Source organism: Pseudopipra pipra, chromosome 8 (genome assembly GCF_036250125.1).
Source record: "Pseudopipra pipra isolate bDixPip1 chromosome 8, bDixPip1.hap1, whole genome shotgun sequence".
NCBI classification, from domain to species: Eukaryota; Metazoa; Chordata; class Aves; order Passeriformes; family Pipridae; genus Pseudopipra; species Pseudopipra pipra.
Window position 1 is genome coordinate 13,844,389 of NC_087556.1, and position 12,158 is coordinate 13,856,546.

The following is a 12,158-nucleotide window of genomic DNA, read 5'->3' on the forward strand; positions in this document are numbered from 1 at the left end:
TACCGAGGTGCTGGTTTTCTTTCATTTATAAGGCACCCTCCAATGATTTTTTTTTTCAGACTGCTAGAAAAATGGCATAATATTTTTAACAGGGAGAATTTGACTGCATTTAGGGAAATTTTTCACATCGTTCATCTGTCATGTTTTATCTAATACCAAGCATGAAACAGGATTTCCAATTCTGCCTGGCTTTTCGCGGAAGGCTTGGTTTAGAAACATCCTGCCTCCCTTACCACATTTCTTAGCTGTTCTTTGCAAAGCAAATGGTTATCAGATGTGTTTCAACTAACAAAGCCAATTATGAAAAGTGTTCATTTCATCCTTTTGAGCTATGAATCAGAGTCAGAAAAATGTTCTAAAATTGAGGGGGTTTGGAGGGGGAAAAATAAATTTTTAATAAAACAAAATTAAACATGTTATGTACCTGAAATTCAAATTAAATTATTCTGATTTTTTGTTAATGAAGAAAATCCAGCTCCCTTAAGCTAAATCTATCATATTTCTATATCCCACAATAAAATATAACATACAATGTTCAATTACTCTTCCTGCTACAATCACTTTTGCATTTTTAGAAAAACAGTTTCCCATTAGAAGCAATTATACCTAGAAACAATTATGCCTTGGTAGATAGCTTCACATAAAATGTCAAGTGTTTAAATAAAACACAAGCTATATGAATTACATCTTTATTATTCTTTATTCATTTAAATGTTAGTACTATGATCAGAAATCCATATGCTTCAAATCCACTTAATTCACTCCAATTATATAGAAGGATAATTTTATTACAGCAATCACTTCAAGTATTTGCTCTTGGCTTTGGACATAGGATTGAAGGTACTCTAGGACATTTGTCCTGAAGTGAACTTCAGAAACACGATCTCTAGAAATCACACAGAATCACAGAGAATCAACCAGGTTGGAAAAGACCTCTGAGATCATTGAGTCCAACCCATGACCCAACACCACCCTGTCGACTAGATCGTGGCACTAAGTTCCACATCCAGTCTCTTCTTAAATACTTCCAGGGGCGGCGACACCACCACCTCCCTGGGCATCCCATTCCAATGTCTGATCACTCTCTCTGTAAAGAATTTCTTTCTTATGTCTAACCTTTACCTCCCCTGGCACCTATGTCCGGTGCGTGTCACGAAGTTTTGTGAGGTAATATTGTGGTAGTTATTTCTTGTTCAATAAAGGGGCTTACAGCTGGATTGGGGAGAAATTGTAAAAATTTGAGGAATTTTTCTCTTCCTGGCTTATTTCTTGGCATCAGCCCATGGTTTGAAACATGTTTTATTCTCATTTCCTTGGATGTAATTTGTTTACTTTCTGGTGGAATGTGAATATCTTGAAGACTAGAAACTTTCTGCAGCAAAGTATACAAATGCTTAGAGAAGGCTTTTTCATTTTACATTTTCCATTTTAGAAATAAGGCAATGTCACAGCCTGAAAGAGTAATCTTCCTGGAATTTTCTTAGAGAAATTAAGTGTGCTACGTTTAGGACTTGTATCTTCCATCAGCAGTTTCATGCTATATTGATTTTAGAAGTGTTAATAACATTCAGTGAGGTTTCACTGCAATTTATATTTGTATTCCCTGGTTCATATCTTGTATGCTAGACCTGCTTTCTTTCTCCTGATGGGCCACTTAACTACCAGGGTCATTTTTCAGAGGTGTAAAATAACTTAGATAAATTTTTAACTATTTAAATTAGGTATCTAGTTTATATCTCTGACCATTTCCTTTATTATAGTTCTACCTGTGGTGGCCACACTCTACTTAATTTAGAAGAAATAGTAGTGATCATCCTAGCTGCAGCGCCAAAGGGTGTGTTTAATCAGACTGTGTACTAATATTGTTTATTTTTCTTTTTATATTTTGGACTGTAGATTGTTCTGTTTCAGAGACCTCCCTACTGTTGTAGCAATCCAACCATTCAGTACTGTCAGCAAAAGCTATGGGTGGTCGCAAAGTGGCAGCTTTGCTTCTTACTGCCAAAAATTATATTGAGAAGTATGCAAAGAGGGGGGTCGGGATGATAGGCAGGGAGCTGACCTATGCTGAGCATGGACAAATACAGGGAAATAAGCAGGTTAAGAAAGTATGTTTAATTTGTTATGCCAGCAAGAATCCTGCTAAACTGTATCTGTCTAGCTAGAGGCCAGCTGTGTGTGTGATCCTCATGAAATGTGTCATAGCAGCCTTACATGATATGTTGACTTGACAGGCATGATTAAACTCTCCTCTGGGCACTCTGATACATATTTATTAAATTGGTTTTTTTTTTAAATCTTATATAAAGTAAAGAGCTTATCCTTTCCCTCTTTCTTAGTTCTCCTTGTGCTTTACCTAGTGGTGAGCCATTTGATAGAAGAGTAGAAGTCCGTGAACAAAAATGTTAAATAGAAACCTAGATAGTTCATCTTGTTAATCGCATATTCTTATTTTAAATTTTTGCTTTTGTCTGTTCAAAACCAAAATGGTTCTTCTTTATTTAGGTATGAAGAACAAAAAAAAAGAGAATCATAGGATCATAGAATGGTTTGAGTTGGAAGGCAACCTTGAAGACCACCTAGTTCCAACTCCCCTATTGTGGACAGGGACACCTTCAACTAGTCCCAGTTGCTCAAAGCCCCATCCAACCTGGCCTTGAACATCTCCAGGGATGGGGCATTCACAACTTCCCTGCACAACCTGTTCCAATGCCTCACCACCCTCACAGTCAAGAATTTTTTCCTAATATCTAATCTAAACCTACTGTCTTATCAATTTAAACCCATTCCCCCTTGTCCTGTCACTACATGCCCTTGTAAATAGTCTTGTCCCATCTTTCCTGTAAGTTCCCTGCAGGTATTGGAAGGCTGCAATTAGGTCACCCCAAAGCCTTCTCCAGGTTGAAAAAACCCAATTCTCTCAGCCTTTCCTCATAGGAGAGGTGCTCCAGCACTGATCAGTTTGGTGGCCTTCTCTGGACTCACTAGAACAGATCAGTGTTCATCCTATGCATGGGGCCCCAGAGCTGGATGCAGTGCTCCAGGTGGGGTCTCACCAGAGTAGAGGAATGGAATCACCTCCCTTGAGCTGCTGGCCATGCTTCTTTTGATGCAGCCCAGCATATGATTGGCTTTCTGGGCTGCAAGTGCACATTGCCAGCTCATGTCCAGTGTCTCATCCAGCAGCACCCCCAAGTCCTTCTCAACAGGGCTACACCTGATCTTTTCATCCTCCAGCCTGGATTGATAGACCCACGTTGTAGACCCTAACCATGAAGTTCCCTTTGTTACCTTCGTCTCTGATTTTTACCCACAGACTTTCTACCTGCTCATGGCTGTTTTTCAGAGACAACTCTTCACACTTAATCCCTGTCTTGATGTGGAAGGCAACCCCTCCACCTCTCCTTCCTTTCCTGTCTCTTCTGAACAACCTGTACCCACCAATAGTCACACTCCAGTCATGGGATTCATCTCATAATAGTCTGAATCAAGATTTAGATGTTATTTAGTTGTTCCTTTAGGAACTTATTTTGAGTAGATTTCCCTTTCTGATTTGGTTTCGGGTTGGTTTGTTTGTTTTTTATTTTTTTTGCAAATAACATGTCTGATATTTAATGTCACGGTGATCTCATTGCAGTTTCAGTGTAGCTAAAATGAAGTCCTACTTGTGACCAGCCTGAAGAACTGGCCTAGGGTGCTGGATAGTCTTTAAAAAACCCCACCCTGGTATAGCTCATAAGAACAGAAAATTAATTATATATATTTCTTTTTGTGACAAAGGTCATTGGATGCTCTTTTTTCTAAGATGAAAGAGAACTGAACTGATACACTGTGTCATAATTAATATCCCTTCTTCCAATTACTTTTCAAATAAAAGTATATTAAAAGAAACACTAATTTGGAGTCTTATGTTTAAAATTAATGGTTTCACAGCAAACATTTCCTACTTTAAATGTCTAAACCTTTTCAAAGATTAAAGGAAATTAGTGTTGGCATATTTCATTAATTTTTCACTGCAACAAGAGGAAATGTGGGACTAATTTCATTTATATGGATTAAGAAATGTGTCGGTTTTCCCATTCTCGCTCTCCAGGGCATATTTTTACTGCAAGGCCTGTCATGATGACATCACGGATCCCAAAAGGATAAAAAAATGTGGCTGCAAACGGCGTAAGTAATATTTCTATCACTCCCTTCCTCTCCTTTTCATGAACTGTTCAGCCCTGAAGAATACCTATACATGTATTTACATGTTTTGCTCAGTGGTACAGAAAAACTAAGAAATAAATGCACAGCAACACAGTAAGTGCCATTTGCATTTCGGAAGTCTCCATGTCTTTATTACATTTCACACCACTCACACACCTATGTCTTCATTAAAAAATCAGTTAAGGGTCAATGCTAGCAAAACCTGAAGAATTAAGTCAAGCTAGATCTGATTGTGGAGGTTTCTGAGTTAAGAATTAGCCAATGGTGAAGTTTTGCTATCATTCATAACATGCAGAAATCCAGTATTTCAATAGTTTTCTTTACAGTAAAGAACTTCTGTCTGTCTTGCTGATCATGATTCTGTAAAAGAAGCAACTAGGGAAATCTATTATATCATACAGCTATTAAAATAAATCATTTTTTAAATAAGTGAACAGTTTTAGTGGAGGAAAGGATTGTCTGGAAGAAATTAAATATTAGTGCCTCTTATATATATCCTTTTAGCTGTAATGCTAATATTAAGTTTAGGTAAGTTCTTAAATTGTTTGGACAGTTTTTCGTGAAGAAATAATTGAGTTTTGGAATTGAGACCAGACTTTGCATCTGAATTTTTATAAATAAGTAGCAATTAACATTTTACCTATCTGTACTTCGAAATTATTTTCCAGGGACTATCACAACCACATTTTGGCCAAAGATGTGTTTGACCCATGCATATTTGTAATACTGATAGAAAAATAATTTAGGGATTCATTCCTGAATGGATATATGAATATTTATGTGCGTTCTATGGTATTCTGCCATGAAAAAGATCACTCAGTTCAAAAGTACTGATTAGGTAAATTGAAAGAAATCAGAAGAGTTTGATCATGTCTGTTTTGCCACTATTTTCAAAAGGGAAAAAACCCTCTTATTTATAGTTTTGAGTCAGTGTTATCACTGTGCGATTTTGGAGGACAGAAGAAGCCTAAACTGGACATTCTCTGCCTTTACGGAGTGCCTGAAGTGGATGAATTCTTGAAGATGATTTTGAAAAGAAAAAATATGTCACTGGAGTTTTTTTTAAAAAACTCCTGTCCCCAAAAAAAACAGGAGTGTGGAACAACAGTATAATTGAGAGAAAGCAGCTGAAACGCCAACAGAAAATGATATTTATCTTCCCAGTAGCCACGAGGAGAGCAAAGCACATGGAAAGCATGCCTGATGTGGAAGGAATGTATGCATTGCCTAACATATTGGAAAAAAATTGTTCAAGAACAGTTTATCCATGTGAGAATGTGACCTTTGAACTGCTGCCAAAGCCAATGAGTCTGTTGAGTAAGTTCTGGTAAAGCCAGTTACAGATGCCTCAGGGTGCCTGTAGCTCTCAAACAAAATCTTTTTTCCAAATTACTCAACAGTTAAAGAGAAATATGTTACCTGTTTAATTTGATCTGGTTCTGTCAGGGGAAAAAAAAGACCTATTATATTTGTATTTTCTTCTCTACTCTTCCTTCACATAATGCATGCTTTTTAAACATGTTCTGCTAAAAAAAAAAAAAAATCCCCAAAATCTGTCAGTTTAATGTGAGGTCTACAATTTTCATTGTCATTTCTTAGAAGATAGGAATCATGAATTAACACTATAAAGGGCAAGAGCCCTTTCTGTATATTAATGAGAATCAAGGTAACCTCCTCAATACTAGGAAACCTGGAAGGAGACAGTATCCTGAAACTCAGCCAACACAATGGATATATTACCAGCAGTAAGGCCATGGAGAGGCAAGAGTAACAACTTCTGTGAGTAGCAATAGGAAATGTTACAAATGGCATGGTCACACATCAGTCCAATAAATGAAAGGGTGTTGGACAGATGAATAAACAAAATGATGGAGTTAGTGAGGCAGAAGAAGGAGGCAGCTGTCAGAGCTGGCACAGTAAGCACTGAATGTTAAGGAGGGAATCCTCTGAGTCAGATAAAAAAGGAGAAAAAACATGGTCAGTGAGAGTAAAATCTTAAATTTCCCTTTCATTGTCTTCCCTCTCCCTCAATCTGCCCTCTCTCCTCCCATTTCCTAGACACAGATAGGGTCACAGGTACTGTGATAGCAGGCAGCCCTTAGTACACCTGAGAACAACTTTCTCTTAGGGCCATGATCACAAGTATTAGAAATAATACAGTTGCTTCACTTTTAAAGTACTGTCAGTAAGCAGTAAATTTAAATGAAAAATTTCAACAGTAATTAGTGATTTTTGGTTCTCAAATTTTATTGACGATCTTGAGATCCCTTTTATGGGACCTGTTCTTTTGGGGTTTCTTTTGGGGTTTTATTTGAGGTAAGTCTTTAGTGGAGCCTGTTATTCACATAAAATATTTTAACTTTCAAATCACTAATCACTTTTGAAAAACCTTAACTATGTTATCCCTCTTTAAGCCGCACAAATCATTGTTCTTAAAAATGCAGTCTAACCAAAACAAAGGATAAATTGAGAAAACTCTTTCCCTATTGAGTTAGAAAACTGTTAACTGATCTGTCAACAGCTAATATGTCAATTTGGTTTTCAAAGACACTTCATACAGTCACAAATGCATCTGTGTAGTCCTATATGTTAAATATGTATTTTAATTAGGGAGTAACATAGTAATTAGAGGCAGCTGAATGCAGAAAATGTGTAAGATTAAATGAAAGGTTGTATGTAAAAATATTGACACATTCAGGTGAATTAACCGTGAAAGAATATCTTTACATGGAAAACTTAATTATGGTGGCATTAATTAATGCAGCTTCCCATGACACTTAAAACCCACATTCTTTAATAATGCATCTGAGGTTGCACTTCAATTTAGATACTTTCTGAACATTAGCTTGTGATATCGTTGGGGTCTAAACGTGAGTCTGACCTACATAGCCATTTGTCCAAACTTGTTAGGCCTAATGTTAATAATTCAGGGCAGATCAGTACATTTCTACAAGGCTAGGGATAATTAATGTAATCTCGCTTTCCTTTTGCAGTTTTCTTGCCATCCTTTTCTCCTTACCCATCCACTCCCTGAATAACATATGAATGCTGATGTCACATTGTCCAAAGAAATACTTGTGTGGAAATTTTATTCACAGATTGTTAATTTTTTTTCAATGTTTTCAATCTCTTTCTATTTCATTTAACTGTAGTTTTTGCAGCAAGAGGCCAAATATATGCATATATTTATATAAAATACAGCCACGTTGGGATGAAATCTCTAAACTGGATGACCTATTCCTCCTGTTTCTTTCATTTTGTGCAACAGCTATGGTCTAATTCTCTATATATTTTTTCCAGTGACAGTGTTTGCTGTGAACGGTGGGGGTTGAACCCCAGAGGGGACATATCATGTGTACATTGATGTGTTTGAAGGAATTTCTTGTAATCTATGACAATTGACAAACTTTTGATTTATTTTTCCTCTTGCTGCCTTGGAACACGGCCCCTACTATATTTTAACTGCACACTGATAGTGATCTATTGTGAGTAAAAATGGGTTCCCTGTAGCCCAGAGTGCGGTCCAACCTGTCTTTCTCTAGCAGAGAGTATTTTTGTTCAGTATTTTGGTTCTTTTTTTTATTTATGTTGCATGTAGCAGTGATGTCATACCCACAAGTTTCTCATTGTTTACACCAATGGAGATTAGGGTGACATTGAAGAAAATACAGCAGTTTTCCCCTCTTCTACCTATTTACCCCTTTTTTCCACACACTTATTTTTTTATCCCTATTTGAAAATGAGATCTTGGGAATAGTATTTTCTTGAAATTATTCTAGAGATATCTCATGAATTCTTAGGGATATTGGTTAGGCTGGGGTAACTGCCACTATAGCACTGTTGGCCTGGTTAAGTACAATTCAATTAACTGTCAGACCTTTGTTCAATTTTTTGGTACTTTGTCCTTTCCATTGCATAGCTGACACAAAGAGCAACACAGCAGTCTTTTACTGTCCTTATCTAACTTCTTTTTCCCCATTTGTAGAATAGAAAAAAAAGTTGATGGGGGAAAACTAGACAATGAATTAACTGTGTGGCTAACTTTTATTCTATAAACCCAGAGATATCTTCAACAGGAAACAAGCTACAGTGATTATTTTCCTGAGCTTGCTGGTTTGGAAATTAATTGCATAAGTAGACGCACACTAACTATTCAGGACTTTAGCTGTAACTTTTTGCATTATTATTATTATTATATATAGAATAGAAACTTTATAGACCACTTCATGTCAATCTGGGTCATACCACTTTAAAGTGTACAGAATCTATGAAGGCTCTCATCAGCCACTTTTTAGTGTGTACACTTGTGATGATTTAAATAAACACAGCATTTGGGACATGGAAAGAATTTGCTGCAAAGAAATGTACTGGTTATAGGGCAGCGTTGAGATTATATGGACTTGTTCTTTCAAACAGCAAGGGGCACCAAGTATCTCGTAACTGCAGTGTGGCATTACTGTACCAGACTAAGGCTGTAACCATACCATGGAACTGCAGCTATTCTAAGTAAGCGAGGCTGTGAGACTTCTTCAGCATTTTACCAGATAGTCTGGATTTATTGTGTGAACACACTTCAGGTCTTAATCAGGATTGAGATATTTTTTCCCCTCTCAGCTGTACACACCATAGGATCTTGCAAAGAATCAAGAAAAGATTTATACTCCTGGCATTGCATGATAAAGTGCTGGCTGTCTTGAAATTGCGATGGCTTGCATTATGATTACCATTATTTTCTATTTATCTTATTGTGGTGCCTGCAAACTACTCTAAAGGACTGAAATCCTGTTGTGGAAGAAGGAGTTCAAGGAGAGAACAGAAATTTTTCCAGATCTGTTTATAGCCTACCAAATGACACAGCAGAAGATGGGGCAGCAGAAAAAAAGCAGATTATGAAACAGATCAGCATGATAAGAATCAATACTAAACCAGAAATAAACTAATTTCTATGGATAAAATGATGAATCCTATTAACTTTGAGGCAAAATAGTAGAAGTAATTCGGATTTATTTGGAACAGTGTATTTATTTAAAACATGTTTCTATGTTGAGGCCTTTCTGAACTAGAGAAAATAGTTTAAATAGTAATAAATAAACAAATAAAGGAGTTCTTTATGCTATGAAAGAATTGTAAAGGTCATGTAGCTTTGGTTTGTTTTTTTCCATTTCCCCAATAGCTTCAGTTTGTTCAATGATTATCTTTGAGAGTACACTGGCTGAGAGTCTCTTTAAGGTAATGAAAGAAAGGTCATGATCAGATTTAAAAATTAAAATGAATTGGTCTATAAATGTGCCATTACATCAAAACCCATGAGCCATTCTTATAGCAACTAAAATAGGGCAAAATGTCCACTCAGGTCTCCTGGTGTTTTTTACAGTTTTGACAAAGAACAGCACCTTTTGAATTGGAGCAAACAAGAAACCAGTTGCTTTTCATTGCAAAAATTGAAAGACAGTGAAGATGCTCACTTGCTAGTCTTGAAGTTGTCTTGTAAAATTAAATAACGGAGAGATAGCTTTGCCTGTTGTGTTAAGTGAAAATAAATCCTCACAAACATGCTGCTGTATTTTTCGGGAAACTGAAACTCTGCTGGAGAAGTCCTGTGTGTATTCCAGTCTCATGATACTAAAAGCAGCATCACTGAGAGATGATCAGGCCGGTCTGGTCGTCCTTTAATGCTGCTGATATTTTATGCATAGTTTGGATCATGAGAACTTGATGAATTGAAATGGCGCTGTGCATTTCAATTCTGAAGTGTAGTGGGACCTTTATGTACCATTTGCTGGTCAAGAAACCTCCACTTCCTCTTAACCAGCTGCTACCTCGTAGAGATCCACTAGATGTCCTCGGAGATCCACTCTTGTTACTGCTGAGGTCAGGGGAAACTACTGTAGTGACGGGAGGATTACGAGGATGGGGTAGACTCTATGGTCAAAACAAAACAAAAAAAATCAGCAGAGATGAAGGGACACTTTGTTCTGCTTGCCTTTTTTTTTAAAAAAAAAAAAAAAAAGAGTTGTTCCTTGACATCTTAGGTAGAGAATAATCTGCAGTTTCCTTTGCTTATTTTTGCAGCTGGAAATATTTCCCATTACTGTTTGTGAACTCTAAGTAACACCTCAGATCTAGACAATCTAGACATTTGAACTGGACTTTTTGAGTTTTTGAGATGAGAAAGTAAGGTACTGCCCAAAGCTTAGACATCTAGGGCACATTCCTTCTTTATTAGAATGGAAGGCTACTGCCTTCTGAGAAAAATTGCAAAAAAAAAAAAGTTCTAAATGTATTTATTTACTTTATAAGTAATTGAAAGAAATTTTGCTGTCTTTTTGCTCTTAATGAGTCAATGAGTAGTTCATAGATGCCTTGTTTTCTTAGTAAATTATTTAAGCAGTCTTATTTTCATGTCCATGATATTTTTACTGATATTTTTACTAATTAATTTTCATTTTCCCTGATATTTTTACCAATTAGTTTTAGAAGTACTGTATTATTGTCATTATATTAAGTAGAAGGATCTGTTCCTATTTTTTAACATTTATTATTCACGTGAAAATAGGGAAGTAGTTTCCTTTTTGTCCGAAGTTACATTTTCACCAGTATCAAATAACAGTTCTATTCAACACCCATAACACTTCTAGGTGTAGAAATGAGTTGATTCTTATGCAGGTTCTACAGGTGTCAGATGAATTTAACACTCACCCAAAGGCTGTTCTTAAGGTCCCCCTGTCTCTCTGATGATTTCCATTTTTTGTTAATGTTCATGGAAGTTTTACAGAAAATGGTGTGTGTGTGGCTGAACCATTTGAAATCATTTCTGTCTCATCTTTGATCTTGTCTCTAGTCATCCCTACTAATAGTACGTGTTTTGTTTTATTTAAAATAAGTAGTGTATTTGGTATGAATGTAACTGACTGTATAAGAGGAATGAAGAGTAACAGCATGTTTTCTTTCCAAAAGTTATTGCTCTGATATGCAGTTGCTTATATACTGGTTGAAATCCTTATAGAAAGTCCTTTCTGCTACTTATATTTCCAGGTCCAAGCCTGTTTCCTGCATGTTAATGATGTGAAATATTCAAATGATGCATGATCTCCAGAACAACTGACAATAATAGTTAAAAACAGTCCCTGAAGGGTATTGCTTTTGAGAATCTCCATGGTGTCCTTCCCCTATTGAGCAGAAGGCCATAAACTTCCCACTTTATTGGTTTAAGTCTGATTAAAATGATACAAAAAGTTGTCCTTCCCAGCCTTCTTTGCCCTTAAGGATGATTTCTTTTTAATTTTCATAAATGTGTCCTATCCTATTATTGACTGTTGACAAGATATGGCTACAAGTAAATGAAAACCAGGGACTGTTACTAACCAATGACACAGCAGTTGAGAATTTCAGTGTGCTTTGCTACAGCGTTTGATTAGAAAACGTCCTTCAAAACAGCTATAATTAAAGCAAAATGGGCCTGCCTTTTACCTCACCTACTGTTACTGTTTCACAAATGCCCTTTATTTTTCTTTAATTTCCTTAAAAAAATAAAATAGGCATACTGGAAAGACTTCCACACTTTTGGTAACTTATTTCACTTTTCTTTTGCTGTCCAACTTTTCAACTTTAAAGAATGTGTTGGGAAGAGTTAGACAGAGGGGAAACCATGGGGAAACAAATGCTGTTTTGAATTTTCTGTGTAGTTTGAATGTGTATGCATCAAAAGCTGCAGCGGAAACCTTCTTATTTAAAATCCAAGCTCTGAGGAATGATGTACCATGCAATGAACAAGCCTGATGCTGCATGATGACTTTCCGAACAGCTGTAAGATAACTCTACTAGGATGCTAAAAGAACATGGCATTAGTCATGTGAGCAAAGTTTTAGAGGAATGGAGTCGCTGCTGAAGAGATCACTCATTCATCTCCCTCAATGCCTGTTTTCCACAATCATAATGTTACCCTTGCT

General features: G+C 36.4%; 1 protein-coding gene across 38 annotated transcripts in view; it reads left to right on the forward strand.

Annotated features, from left to right (window-relative positions):
• Positions 1-12,158, forward strand: part of KCNMA1 (potassium calcium-activated channel subfamily M alpha 1) — a 468,105-nt gene that overhangs the window by 355,948 nt on the left and 99,999 nt on the right. For 37 of the 38 annotated variants that reach the window (XM_064662590.1, XM_064662591.1, XM_064662592.1 and 34 more), the window contains one exon: positions 4,094-4,170. In XM_064662590.1, coding sequence (XP_064518660.1) covers positions 4,094-4,170 — 77 coding nt within the window. Of the gene's footprint in view, positions 1-4,093; positions 4,171-7,685; positions 7,695-12,158 lie in introns of all 38 variants that reach the window. The other variant, XM_064662624.1, reaches the window with a different exon arrangement.